The sequence below is a fragment of the Bombina bombina genome, chromosome 5 (genome assembly GCF_027579735.1).
Source record: "Bombina bombina isolate aBomBom1 chromosome 5, aBomBom1.pri, whole genome shotgun sequence".
In the NCBI taxonomy this organism is placed as follows: domain Eukaryota; kingdom Metazoa; phylum Chordata; class Amphibia; order Anura; family Bombinatoridae; genus Bombina; species Bombina bombina.
Window position 1 is genome coordinate 907,799,985 of NC_069503.1, and position 15,611 is coordinate 907,815,595.

Genomic DNA, 15,611 nt, shown 5'->3' on the forward strand with positions numbered 1-15,611 from the left:
CCAATCAATATTTTGGAACTCTGTGCGATTTTCAGGGCTTTTCAGATTTGACCTCTCTTGAAGAGAGAACCGTTCATTTGTTTTTAGACAGACAATATCACAACTGTGGCATATGTCAATCATCAGGATGGGACTCGCCCTGATGATTGACATCTCGGATACTTGCTTGGGCGGAATCCAGCTCCTGTCTAATTTCTGCAGTTCATATCCCAGGTATAGACAATTGGGAGGCGGATTATCTCAGCCGTCAGACTTTACATCCAGGGGAGTGGTCCCTCCATCCAGATGTGTTTTCTCAGGTTGTTCAGATGTGGAGTCTTCCAGAAATAGATCTGATGGCTTCTCATCTAAACAAGAAACTTCCCAGGTACCTGTCCAGGTCCAGGGATCCTCAGGCGGAAGCAGTGGATGTGTTGACACTTCCTTGGTGTTAGCAACCTGCTTATATGTTACCGCCTCTAGTTCTTCTTCCAAGAGTGATCTCCAAAATCATCATGGAACAATCGTTTGTATTGCTGGTGGCTCCAGCATGGACTCACAGCTTTTGGTATGCGGATCTTGTTCGGGTGTCCAGTTGCCAACCTTGGCCACTTCCATTAAGGCCGGACCTTCTGTCTCAAGGTCCATTTTTCCATCAGGATCTCAAATAATTAAATTTGAAGGTATGGAAATTGAACGCCTAATGCTTAGTCATAGAGGTTTCTCTGACTCAGTGATTAATACTATGTTACAGGTTCGTTAATCTGTTTCTAGAAAGATTTATTATTGAGTTTGGAAGATTTATATTTCTTGGTGTTCTTTCAGAATTCCCAGAGTTTTACAGTTTCTTCAGGATGGTTTGGATAAGGGTTTGTCTGCATGTTCCTTGAAGGGACAACTCTCTGCTCTTTGTTTTATTTCACAGAAAGATTGCTAAACTTCCTGATATTCACTGTTTTGTACAGGCTTTGGTTCGTATCAAGCCTGTCATTAAATCAATCTCTCCTCCTTGGAGTCTTAATTTGGTTTTGAAGGCTTTACAGGCTCCTCCTTTTTGAGCCTATGCATTCTTTGGACATTAAACTATTTTCTTGGAAAGTGTTGTTCCTTTTGGCCATCTCTTCTGCTAGAAGAGTTTCTGAATTATCTGCTCTTTCTTGTGAATCTCCTTTTCTGATTTTACATCAGGATAAGGCGGTTTTGCAGACTTCATTTAAATTCTTACCTAAGGTTGTGAATTCTAACAACATTAATAGAGAAATTGTTGTCCCTTCCTTGTGTCCTAATCCTAAGAATTCTTTGGAGAGATCTTTACATTCTTTGGATGTGGTGATAGCTCTGAAATATTATGTTGAAGCTACTAAAGATTTCAGGAAGACTTCTAGTCTGTTTGTTATATTTTCTGGTGATTCTGGGAAAGGTCAGAAGGCTTCTGCCGTTTCCTTGGCTTTGTGGTTAAAGCTTTTGATTCATTAAGCTTATTTGGAGTTGGGTCAAGCCCCGCCTCAGAGAATCACAGCTCATTCTACTAGATCAGTCTCCACTTCATGGGCTTTTAAGAATGAAGGCTTCTGCTGTTTCCTTGGCTTTGTGGTTAAAGCTTTTGATTCATTAAAGGGACAGTCTACACCAGAATTTTTATTGTTTTAAAAGATAGATAATCCCTTTATTAGTACCCATTCCCCAGTTTTGCATAACCAACACAGTTATAATAATATACTTTTAACCTCTGTGATTATCTTGTATCTAAGCCTCTGCAAACTGCCCCTTTTTTCAGTTCTTTTGACAGACTTGCAGTCTAGCCAATCAGTGCCTGCTCACAGATAACTTCACGTGCACGAGCACAGTGTTATCTATATGAAATACGTGAACTAACACCCTCTAGTGGTGAAAAACTGTTAAAATGCAATCTGAAAGAGGTGGGCTTCAAGGTCTAAGAAATTAGCATATGAACCTCCTAGGTTAAGCTTTCAACTAAGAATACCAAGAGAACAAAGCAAAATTGGTGATAACAGTAAATTGGAAAATTGTTTAAAATTACATGCTCTATCTGAATCATGAAAGTTTATTTTGGCCTAGACTGTCCCTATAAGCTTATTTGGAGTTGGGTCAAGCCCCGCCTCAGAGAATCACAGCTCATTCTACTAGATCAGTCTCCACTTCATGGGCTTTTAAGAATGAAGTTTCAGTTGATCAGATTTGCAAAGCAGCAACTTGGTCTTCTGCATACATTTACTAAATTCTACCGTTTTGATGTATTTGCTTCTTCGGAAGCAGTTTTTGGTTGAAAAGTTCTTCAGGCAGCTGTTTCAGTTTGATTCTTCTACATATGTATTAATTTTTTCTTTTCATTTATGAGAATAAACTTATAGTTTGGGTTGTGGATTAATTTTTTTCAGCAAAAAATAGCTGTTTTTATTTTATCCCTCCCTCTCTAGTGACTCTTGCGTGGAGTTCCACATCTTGGGTATTGCTATCCCATACGTCACTAGCTCATGGACTCTTGCCAATTACATGAAAGAAAACATAATTTATGTAAGAACTTACCTGATAAATTAATTTCTTTCATATTGGCAAGAGTCCATGAGGCTCACCCTTTTTATGGTAGTTATGATTTTTTTGTATAAAGCACAATTATTTCTAAATTCCTTTGTTTATGCTTTTTACTCCTTTCTTTATTACCCCACTACTTGGCTATTCGTTAAACTGAATTGTGGGTGTGGTGAGGGGTGTATTTATAGGCATTTTGAGGTTTGGGAAACTTTGCCCCTCCTGGTAGGATTGTATATCCCATACATCACTAGCTCATGGACTCTTGCCAATATGAAAGAAATTAATTTATCAGGTAAGTTCATAAATTGTTTTCTTTGGAAGGCCTTTATCATTTTCTTTCAGAACAGTACTTTATGGACATTTTTGTTATCCCAAAAAAAGAAATCTGTTATGAGCCCAAAAATAAGCAGGTGTCTCCATGTTCTATTATGATCCCAAAACTAAGTAGAGGTCTCCATAAGTGAATGCATTTATACAAACTTGGTCAGTTCATGAACATCACAGAAATGTCAGTTTCCTTTAGACTGTGGTGATTTGACTGGGGCCCTTTTTATCCAACCCAGGGGTAAACCGCAGTTTTCATTGGTGTCAGGTGTTTTTCTCATCATTAAGAACATTTTGTAATCCATGCCAGCAGTTGGCAAAACGCTTCTGTAAGCTATTGCAGCTAGATAATACTGAACCCTTTGTGACTTACCCTCAATGCCCAAATATAATTTTAACATCACAAAGTTACTGGCTTGTCTATACTTCAGTTAGGAAGGGTACATGAAGAGGACTTAGCCATTGCTGTGCATTCTAATACAATCATGATATGCAGGTAGCTTTATATTCATATATTTTCAGTTTAAAGAAAATATTTTGCACATTTGTCTAAATATAACACCATGAATAGAGAGTAAATGTGTAATGGACAAGTAACACTGCAGTCTGAAGAACGTAAACTGTTTTAAGTGTTTTTGCTTCCTTTAGTGCACTCTATTGAAGCGTAACATCTCTAGTGTCTGCAGTCCAATGTTAGGAAGGTCACCATTAATATTTAATGGCTGTGCAGCAGCATCAGCAGACAGCACGTAAATATGTGCCTGCTATCTGTTACTGTGGTGGCTTCATAACAGCTCTGTAATTTTACCATTGGTTAATATTGGTGCTTACTCTGATAATTCATGGAGGATTTCCAGACTCTAGAAGGATTAAGAGAATGTTCATTTTACTGACTCTTTACTTTAAAGCCAAAAATTATTTTTAGCAATAATAATTTGCACCAATCATATTAATAAACAATACTTAAAAATTATTTAAGAAATGAGTTGTATAAAATGGAAGGTCTAAATGATAAAAAAACCTGTAAATATACCATATGTAGCATGTATATGTCTGGTTCTGAATTAATGCAAGCTGAGACGTGTGTTAGATGCAGTCTAATGAAATGCACCCTTTCTTAGGCTACAGTCAGTCGTGTGAATATAATTTACAGAGAACAAAACGTTCACCTGATCCTGTTCAGGTTACATTGCCACGTGATGCCTATTGTTATAGTGACTAAATTATGGTTTTCCTTTGTTTTAGATTATCTAAAAATTCTACAAGTTTTATATTAGGGGTAATATTACATTTTGCCGATATTATGTAATAGCAACATGCTTAAGGAAACTGAAAATTTGAGTGACGTTTTTTTTTTTTTTTTTTTTTTTTTTAAAGGGGTAAAAAAATAAGGCATTGGATATGAAATCTTTAGTGTTTTGCAATGTCACTCTCTTTGCCTGTAGCTTTAAATGCCACTTTTTGTAAGTACCATAGGTAATGATTTTAATGCTCAAGGACATTGCATTTACTTTTTACATATGCAAAGTATATATCGGCTGTATTGCAAAAAATCAGCATAAAAATATATTTAAGAATTTTAAAGTGATAATTGTCTTGGTAAAATCTACTGAATTTGTATCTAAAAGCAATCTAGTGAGAGGTTTCTTGAGCATGTTTATATCGTCTCCCTTGCTGTGGCCATGCAAGTCAAAAGGTAAATTGAATTAACAGGTACTAGTATCCCTTAGAATGTTTACCCAAATATGGTGCCTTTGTGAGTTTTTAGATTGACTTTTGCTTCTTAAATATCACATTATACTCATGTATTTTTCTTCTCCACAGGCATTTATTAACACAGCAAAAGAGATTTATGAGAAAATCCAGGAAGGAGTATTTGATATTAATAATGAGGTACGTTTTTTTGTTTTTTTTTAACAAAATGTTAATTGTTCTCTCCTTCACAAAACACGTGGAATGTTAGATGTGCGTTTTTTAATGTGGTACCATAGTGTGCTATGCTGGAACAGATAAAGTCAAAAGCAGAACTAAGAACTAATGTAAAGAGGTGGTTGTCACAGCAGTTTCCATTTTGAGAGCTCTGCACTGTGAAGAAACATGAACAGCTCACCTATGTTGATAAGGTGCTACCTAATCCCTGGTAATCAGTTTGCAATAAAGTAAGCAAAAAACAAATTGTAGACGGAATAAATGAGTAGAATAGATGTGAGACTATCCAACAACAGTACAGTAACAGTCAAATATGAATGTTCCTGTGTATACGATCACTCTGATGGCCAGTCACAATGATTGTATACTTAAAATGGATCCTAGATACTGACATGCTGCAATGCATGCTGATATCAAGGTCACTGGGCCTATCACTGGTTGCCTCAGCAGAAAGGAAGTCTAGTAATGCCCAATAAAATTCTTCATGGTCATGTAGCAGTCGCAGTGATCAAGCCATAGTCTAGACCCCTCCTCATTTCTCCTTATGAGTGTCATTTATTTTTTGTTTTTTTGTTTTGTGAATTTTTTTTTATCCCTGTATTTTCTGTCCATGGCGGAAAAATGTAAAAATGCCCATCCAAGCATAACAAATATAGCATTAAAATAATTACATCATTTTAGTATATGCCTATATTTGCTGTAAATGACTTGGAAACCTAGACACATGGGGTATTCCTAAAATCAAAACATCATAATGAATCTATTTTTATTTATATTATATATCTATTATAGATATATTTCCTTAGTTACACTAGTTTTGTATTAGTGGTTATAAAGAAAGCTTCTTAAAAGGTGCATATTTCCCCATTTGTCATTATTAAATTGCTATTTATTATTTTATGTAACCATATAGGCTGAATAAAGCTCTGTTTATCTTTAAAAAAGGTATAATATGTATGGGTGCACTTAACAAGATACTGGATATTTATGGTGAAGCCAATTTAAGAATACAAAAATTGCATCTGTCATTTTAGAATGGAAACTGGGAAAACCTCTATCCTTAAGGGGTTAAAGAAAGATTCTAATGGAAAATATATCTTCACTAATTCTCCATACATTGCTTGGTAAAGGGACAGTAAACACCTTGAAATTTTTATATATATATATATTTCATTTTGCAAAAAAAAAAAAAAAAAAAAAAAAAACACTTTTGCAATATTTATCCTTTATTTATTTTGCCCCCTTTAGCTCTGAAAATTGAGCGTTTCCTAATTATCAGTCTTGAAATGCAGTGCACCCTGTTGACTTCTCAAGGCTAATTCTGCTACAAGCCTGTCCCTAAATGGCTTTGTCAGATAACTGCAAAACCATTTAATTTATACTAACTTTGAAAGTGATAGCCTTGTTGTCTGAGAACTAAAGCCCAAATTGGCTCCTCCAAATAAGGCAAATAGTGGCTGGAGTTTGGCTATCTAAAAATACATGCAGTAAAAAGGATGTTAATTTGTGTGAAACTTAAAACTTGACTGATGTTATTCTATAGCAACACAACAGAAAAGTGTTGTAATTACAAGATGTTTACCGTCCTTTTTAAAGGGAAGGTGTAAAAGTAAACAGGTAGCACTCATGGCGGGTTTTGTGCTAGTTTGGTCCTGTAGGCCCCAGCCAAATGAGGTTACTTAGAGGGACATGATACTGAAATGTTGAAACACTTGAAAGTGATGCAGCATAGTTGTGAAAGCTGGCTAGAAAATGAGATATTAACCGTAAAATGTCCTGAGTATTCACACCCTACTGTAATGAAACTATAGCAGCCAATCAGAATACTAGTCCCATGACATGCAAGGCATCTGGTATGTTCAAGCACAGTTGTTATTTTCCTATTAAGTTTAAGGAAGTTTTCTATGGAATTTCATGAGATCAAAGCTATGCATTACCTTAGCACTGCTGATGCTGATTGGCTATTGTTTTTTTGTTGTTGTGTGTTTCTTCTGTTAAGTGTGATCAGTCCACGGGTCATCATTACTTCTGGGATATTAACTGCTCCCCCACAGGAAGTGCAAGAGGATTCACCCAGCAGAGCTGCATATAGCTCCTCCCCTCCACGTCACTCCCAGTCATTCTCTTGCACCCAGCAACTAGATAGGTCGTGTGAGAGGACTATGGTGATTATACTTAGTTTTATATCTTCAATCAAAAGTTTGTTATTTTAAAATAGCACCGGAGTGTGTTATTACCTCTCTGGCAGAGTTTGAGGAAGAATCTACCAGAGTTTTGCTATGATTTTAGCCGGAGTAGTTAAGATCATATTGCTGTTCTCGGCCATCTGAGGAGTGAGGTAAACTTCAGATCAGGGGACAGCGGGCAGATGAATCTGCATAGAGGTATGTAGCAGTTTTTATTTTCTGACAATGGAATTGATGAGAAAATCCTGCCATACCGATATGTCATGTATGTATACTTTACACTTCAGTATTCTGGGAGAATGGTACTTCACTAGAATTACACTGTAAGAAAGACATAAAGCTGTTTAATAACTAGAGATTATGTTTAACGTTTTTGCTGGAATGTAAAATCGTTTTCATTTGCTGAGGTACTGAGTGAATAAATGTTTGGGCACCATTTTTCCACTTGGCAGTTGCTTAAATCTGTTTTTTTCTGTCAGTTTCTGTTCTCCCTCACTGCTGTGTGTGTGGGGGAGGGGCGCTTTTACTATGCATCAAATATTTCAGTCAGCAACTCATTGTATTCCCTGCATGATCTGGTTCATCTCTACAGAGCTCAGGGGTCTTCAAAACTTATTTTGAGGGAGGTAATTTCTCTCAGCAGAGCTGTGAGAATTATAGTTTGACTGAAATAAAAACTTTTATTCTGTAATTTGTTTCCTGCTTTCAGAAATTGTTATCTTTGCTAATGGGATTAAACCTTTGCTAAAGTTGTGTTGTTTACAAGGATTGAGGCTAACTGTTTCAATTTATTAATTTTTAACTGTCATAGATCTTCTGTGCTTCTTAAAGGCACAGTACGTTTTAATATTATTCTATTTGAATTGTATTTCCAAGTTGCAAGTTTATTTGCTAGTGTGTTAAACATGTCTGATTCAGAAGATGATACCTGTGTCATTTGTTGCAATGCCAAAGTGGAGCCCAATAGAAATTTATGTACTAACTGTATTGATGCTACTTTAAATAAAAATCAATCTGTACAAATTGAACAAATTTCACCAAACAACGAGGGGAGAGTTATGCCGACTAACTCGCCTCACGTGTCAGTACCTACATCTCCCGCTCAGAGGGAGGTGCGTGATATTGTAGCGCCGAGTACAGCTGGGCGGCCATTACAAATCACATTACAGGATATGGCTACTGTTATGACTGAAGTTTTGGCTAAATTACCAGAACTAAAAGGTAAGCGTGATCACTCTGGGGTGAGAACAGAGTGCGCTGATAATATTAGGGCCATGTCAGACACTGCGTCACAGGTGGCAGAACATGAGGACGGAGAACTTCATTCTGTGGGTGACGGTTCTGATCCAAACAGACTGGATTCAGATATTTCAAATTTTAAATTTAAACTGGAAAACCTCCGTGTATTACTAGGGGAGGTGTTAGCGGCTCTGAATGATTGTAACACAGTTGCAATACCAGAGAAAATGTGTAGGTTGGATAAATATTTTGCGGTACCGACGAGTACTGAGGTTTTTCCTATACCTAAGAGACTTACTGAAATTGTTACTAAGGAGTGGGATAGACCCGGTGTGCCGTTCTCACCCCCTCCGATATTTAGAAAAATGTTTCCAATAGACGCCACCACAAGGGACTTATGGCAAACGGTCCCTAAGGTGGAGGGAGCAGTTTCTACTTTAGCTAAGCGTACCACTATCCCGGTGGAGGATAGCTGTGCTTTTTCAGATCCAATGGATAAAAAGTTAGAGGGTTACCTTAAGAAAATGTTTGTTCAACAAGGTTTTATATTGCAAGCCCTTGCATGCATTGCGCCGATCACGGCTGCAGCGGCATTCTGGATTGAGTCTCTGGAAGAGAACATTGGTTCAGCTACTCTGGACGACATTACGGACAGGCTTAGAGTCCTTAAACTAGCTAATTCATTCATTTCGGAGGCCGTAGTACATCTTACTAAACTTACGGCGAAGAATTCAGGATTCGCCATTCAGGCACGCAGGGCGCTGTGGCTAAAATCCTGGTCAGCTGATGTTACTACTAAGTCTAAATTGCTTAATATACCTTTCAAAGGGCAGACCTTATTCGGGCCCGGGTTGAAAGAGATTATCGCTGACATTACAGGAGGTAAAGGCCATGCCCTGCCTCAGGACAAAGCCAAAGCCAAGACTAGACAGTCTAGTTTTCGTTCCTTTCGTAATTTCAAAGCAGGAGCAGCATCAACTTCCTCTGCACCAAAACAGGAAGGAGCTGTTGCTCGCTACAGACAAGGCTGGAAACCTAACCAGTCCTGGAACAAGGGCAAGCAGACTAGGAAACCTGCTGCTGCCCCCAAAACAGCATGAATTGAGGGCCCCCGATCCGGGATCGGATCTAGTGGGGGGCAGACTTCTCTCTTCGCCCAGGCTTGGGCAAGAGATGTTCAGGATCCCTGGGCGCTAGAGATAATATCTCAGGGATACCTTCTGGACTTCAAATACTCTCCTCCAAGAGAGAGATTTCATCTGTCAAGATTGTCAACAATCCAGACAAAGAAAGAGGCTTTTCTACGCTGCGTACAAGAGCTCTTGTTAATGGGAGTAATCCATCCAGTTCCACGATCGGAACAGGGACAGGGGTTTTACTCAAATCTGTTTGTGGTTCCCAAAAAAGAGGGAACTTTCAGACCAATCCTGGACTTAAAGATCCTAAACAAATTCCTAAGAGTTCCATCGTTCAAGATGGAGACTATTCGGACAATTTTACCTATGATCCAAGAGGGTCAGTACATGACCACTGTAGATTTAAAAGATGCTTACCTGCACATACCGATTCACAAAGATCATTACCGGTACCTAAGGTTTGCCTTCCTAGACAGGCATTACCAGTTTGTGGCTCTTCCATTCGGATTGGCTACAGCGCCAAGAATCTTCACAAAGGTTCTGGGTGCTCTTCTGGCGGTACTAAGACCGCGGGGAATCTCGGTAGCTCCATACCTAGACGACATTCTGATACAAGCTTCAAGCTTTCAAACTGCCAAATCTCATACAGAGTTAGTGCTGTCATTTCTAAGGTCACATGGATGGAAGGTGAACGAAAAGAAAAGTTCACTCGTTCCACTCACAAGAGTTCCCTTCCTGGGGACTCTTATAGATTCTGTAGAAATGAAGATTTACCTGACAGAGGACAGGCTATCAAGACTTCAAAGTGCTTGCCGCACTCTTCATTCCATTCAACACCCGTCAGTGGCTCAATGTATGGAGGTAATCGGCTTAATGGTAGCGGCAATGGACATAGTACCCTTTGCACGCTTACACCTCAGACCACTGCAACTGTGCATGCTAGGTCAGTGGAATGGGGATTACTCAGACTTATCCCCTTCTCTGAATCTGGATCAAGAGACCAGAAATTCTCTTCTATGGTGGCATTCTCGGCCACACCTGTCCAGGGGGATGCCATTCAGCAGACCAGACTGGACAATTGTAACAACAGACGCCAGCCTTCTAGGTTGGGGTGCCGTCTGGAATTCCCTGAAGGCTCAGGGACTATGGAGTCAGGAGGAGAGTCTCCTGCCAATAAACATTCTGGAATTGAGAGCAGTTCTCAATGCCCTCCTGGCTTGGCCCCAGTTGACAACTCGGGGGTTCATCAGGTTTCAGTCGGACAACATCACGACTGTAGCTTACATCAACCATCAGGGAGGGACAAGAAGCTCCCTAGCTATGATGGAAGTATCGAAGATAATTCGCTGGGCAGAGTCTCACTCTTGCCACCTGTCAGCAATCCACATCCCGGGAGTGGAGAACTGGGAGGCGGATTTCTTAAGTCGTCAGACTTTTCATCCGGGGGAGTGGGAACTTCATCCGGAGGTCTTTGCCCAAATACTTCGACGTTGGGGCAAACCAGAGATAGATCTCATGGCGTCTCGACAGAACGCCAAGCTTCCTCGTTACGGGTCCAGATCCAGGGATCCAGGAGCAGTCCTGATAGATGCTCTGACAGCACCTTGGGACTTCAGGATGGCTTACGTGTTTCCACCCTTCCCGTTGCTTCCTCGATTGATAGCCAGAATCAAACAAGAGAGAGCATCAGTGATTCTAATAGCACCTGCGTGGCCACGCAGGACTTGGTATGCAGACCTGGTGGACATGTCATCCTGTCCGCCTTGGTCTCTACCTCTGAAACAGGACCTTCTGATACAGGGTCCCTTCAAACATCAAAATCTAACTTCTCTGAAGCTGACTGCTTGGAAATTGAACGCTTAATTTTATCAAGACGTGGGTTTTCTGAGTCGGTTATTAGTACCTTAATACAGACTAGGAAACCTGTTACCAGAAAGATTTACCATAAGATATGGCGTAAATACCTACATTGGTGTGAATCCAAAGGTTACTCTTGGAGTAAGGTTAGGATTCCTAGGATATTGTCTTTTCTACAGGAAGGTTTAGAAAAGGGTTTATCTGCTAGTTCATTAAAGGGACAGATCTCAGCTCTGTCCATTCTGTTACACAAACGTCTGTCAGAAGTTCCTGACGTCCAGGCTTTTTGTCAGGCTTTGGCCAGGATTAAGCCTGTGTTTAAAACTGTTGCTCCACCATGGAGTTTAAACCTTGTTCTTAATGTTTTACAGGGCGTTCCGTTTGAACCCCTTCATTCCATTGATATAAAGTTGTTATCTTGGAAAGTTCTATTTTTAATGGCTATTTCCTCGGCTCGGAGAGTCTCTGAATTATCAGCCTTACATTGTGATTCTCCTTATTTGATTTTTCATTCGGATAAGGTAGTCCTGCGTACTAAACCTGGGTTCTTACCTAAGGTAGTTACTAACAGGAATATCAATCAAGAGATTGTTGTTCCTTCTTTATGCCCAAATCCTTCTTCAAAGAAGGAACGTCTACTGCACAACCTGGATGTAGTCCGGGCTCTAAAATTTTACTTGCAGGCAACTAAGGAATTCCGACAAACGTCTTCTCTGTTTGTCATTTACTCTGGGCAGAGGAGAGGTCAAAAAGCTTCCGCTACCTCTCTTTCTTTTTGGCTTCGTAGCATAATTCGTTTAGCTTATGAGACTGCTGGACAGCAGCCCCCTGAAAGAATTACAGCTCATTCTACTAGAGCTGTGGCTTCCACTTGGGCCTTCAAGAATGAGGCCTCTGTTGAACAGATTTGCAAGGCTGCAACTTGGTCTTCGCTTCATACTTTTTCCAAATTTTACAAATTTGACACCTTTGCTTCATCGGAGGCTATTTTTGGGAGAAAGGTTCTTCAGGCAGTGGTTCCTTCTGTATAAAGAGTCTGCCTATCCCTCCCGTCATCCGTGTACTTTTGCTTTGGTATTGGTATCCCAGAAGTAATGATGACCCGTGGACTGATCACACTTAACAGAAGAAAACATAATTTATGCTTACCTGATAAATTCCTTTCTTCTGTAGTGTGATCAGTCCACGGCCCGCCCTGTTTTTAAGGCAGGTAAATATTTTTTAATTTATACTCCAGTCACCACTTCACCCTTGGCTTTTCCTTTCTCGTTGGTCCTTGGTCGAATGACTGGGAGTGACGTGGAGGGGAGGAGCTATATGCAGCTCTGCTGGGTGAATCCTCTTGCACTTCCTGTGGGGGAGCAGTTAATATCCCAGAAGTAATGATGACCCGTGGACTGATCACACTACAGAAGAAAGGAATTTATCAGGTAAGCATAAATTATGTTTTTTTGTTTTTTCTTTCATGTAATTAGCAAGAGTCCATGAGCTAGTGACGTATGGGATATACATTCCTACCAGGAGGGGCAAAGTTTCCCAAACCTTAAAATGCCTATAAATACATCCCTCACCACACCCACAATTCAGTTTTACAAACTTTGCCTCCTATGGAGGTGGTGAAGTAAGTTTGTGCTAGATTCTACGTTGATATGCGCTCCGCAGCAAGTTGGAGCCCGGTTTTCCTCTCAGCGTGCAGTGAATGTCAGAGGGATGTGAGGAGAGTATTGCCTATTTGAATGCAGTGATCTCCTTCTACGGGGTCTATTTCATAGGTTCTCTGTTATCGGTCGTAGAGATTCATCTCTTACCTCCCTTTTCAGATCGACGATATACTCTTATTTATATACCATTACCTCTGCTGATTTTCGTTTCAGTACTGGTTTGGCTTTCTACAAACATGTAGATGAGTGTCCTGGGGTAAGTAAATCTTATTTTCTGTGACACTCTAAGCTATGGTTGGGCACTTTATTTATAAAGTTCTAAATATATGTATTCAAACATTTATTTGCCTTGACTCAGAATGTTCAACATTCCTTATTTTCAGACAGTCAGTTTCATATTTGGGATAATGCGTTTGAATCAATCATTTTTTCTTACCTTAAAAATTTGACTTTTTTTCCCTGTGGGCTGTTAGGCTCGCGGGGGCTGAAAATGCTTCATTTTATTGCGTCATTCTTGGCGCTGACTTTTTTGGCGCAAAAAATCTTTTCTGTTTCCGGCGTCATACGTGTCGCCGGAAGTTGCGTCATTTTTGACTTTTTTGCGTCAAAAGTGTCGGCGTTCCGGATGTGGCGTCATTTTTGGCGCCAAAAGCATTTAGGCGCCAAATAATGTGGGCGTCTTTTTTTGGCGCTAAAAAATATGGGCGTCATTTTTGTCTCCACATTATTTAAGTCTCATTATGTATTGCTTCTGGTTGCTAGAAGCTTGTTCACTGGCATTTTTTTCCCATTCCTGAAACTGTCATTTAAGGAATTTGATCAATTTTGCTTTATATGTTGTTTTTTCTTTTACATATTGCAAGATGTTCCACGTTGCAACTGAGTCAGAAGATACTTCAGGAAAATCGCTGCCCAGTGCTGGAGCTACCAAGCTAAGTGTATCTGCTATAAACTTTTGGTATCTGTTTCTCCAGCTGTTGTTTGTATTGCATGTCATGACAAACTTATTAATGCAGATAAAATTTCCTTTAGTACTGTTACATTACCTGTTGCTGTTCCGTCAACATCTAATTTTCAGAGTGTTCCTGATAACATAAGAGATTTTATTTTTTAAATCCATTAAGAAGGCTATGTCTGTTATTTCTCCTTCTAGTATACATAAAAGTCTTTTAAAACTTCTCTTTTTTCAGATGAATTTTTAAATGAACATCATCATTCTGATGCTGATAAATCTTTGTATTTGTTCAAGATGGAATTTATTCGTTCTTTACTTAAAGAAGTATTAATTGCATTAGAAATAGAGGATTCTGGTCCTCTTGATACTAAATCTAAACGTTTAAATAAGGTTTTTAAATCTCCTGTAGTTATTCCAGAAGTGTTTTCTCTCCCTGATGCTATTTCTGAAGTAATTTCCAGGGAATGGAATAATTTGGGTAATTCATTTACTCCTTCTAAACGTTTAAGCAATTATATCCTGTGCCATCTGACAGATTAGAGTTTTGGGACAAAATCTCTAAGGTTAATGGGGCTGTCTCTACTCCTGCTTAACGTACTACTATTCCTATGGCAGATAGTACTTCATTTAAGGATCCTTTAGATAGGAAAATTGAATCCTTTCTAAGAAATGCTTACTTATGTTCAGGTAATCTTCTTAGACCTGCTATATTTTTAGCGGATGTTGCTGCAGCTTCAACTTTTTGGTTAGAAGCTTTAGCGCAACAAGTAACATCATAATTTTATAGCATTATTATTATTCTATAACATGCTAATAATTTTATTTGTGATACCATCTTTTGATATCATTAGAGTTGATGTCGGGTATATGTCTCTAGCTATTTTAGCTAGAAAAGCTTTATGGCTTAAAACTTGGAATGCTGATATGTCAACTTTGCTTTCCCTTTCTTTCCAGGGTAATAAATTATTCGATTTTCAGTTGGATTCTATTATCTCAACCGTTACTGGAGGGAAGGGAAGTTTTTTACCAAAGGATAAAAAATCTAAGGTAAATTTAGGTCTAATAATCATTTTCGTTCCTTTCCTCACAACAAGGAACAAAAGCCTGATCCTTCATCCTCAGGAGCGGTATCAGTTTGGAAACCATTTCCAGTTTGGAATATATCCAAGCCTTATAGAAACCTATAGCCAGCTCCTAAATACCCATGAAGGTGCGTCCCTCATTCCAGCTCAGCTGGTATGGGGCAGTTTACGTTTTCTTCAAGGAAATTTGGATCAATTCCGTTCACAATTTCTGGTTTCAGAACATTGTTTCAGAAAGGTACAGAATTGGCTTCAAGTTAAGGCCTCCTGCAAAGAGATTATTTTTTCTTTCCTGTGTCCCAGTAAACACAGCAAAGGCTCAGCATTTCTGAAATGTGTTTCAGATCTAGAGTTGGCTGGAGTAATTATGCCAGTTCCAGTTCTGGAACAGGGGCTGGGGTTTTATTCTATCTCTTCATTGTACCAAAGAAGGTAAATTCCTTCAGACCAGTTCCGGATCTATCAATTGAATCGTTATGTAAGGATACCAACATTCAAGATGGTAACTGTAGGACTATCCTGCCTTTTGTTTTGCAAGGGCATTATATGTCTACAATAGATTTACAGGATGTATATCTGCATATTCCGATTCATCCAGATCACTTTTAGTTTCTGAGATTCTCTTTTTAGACAAGCATTACCAGTTTTGTGGCTCTACCGTTTGGCCTAGCGTCAGCTCCAAGAATTTTTTTCAAAGGTTCTCGGTGCCC

At 39.1% G+C, this 15,611-nt stretch overlaps 1 protein-coding gene across 1 annotated transcript in view; it reads left to right on the forward strand.

The window, feature by feature from the left end:
* The window catches only part of RAB2A (RAB2A, member RAS oncogene family), a 424,400-nt gene that overhangs the window by 366,718 nt on the left and 42,071 nt on the right, over positions 1–15,611 (forward strand). The window contains exon 7 of the mRNA XM_053715067.1: positions 4,681–4,749. Coding sequence (XP_053571042.1) covers positions 4,681–4,749 — 69 coding nt within the window. The remainder of the gene's footprint in view (positions 1–4,680; positions 4,750–15,611) is intronic.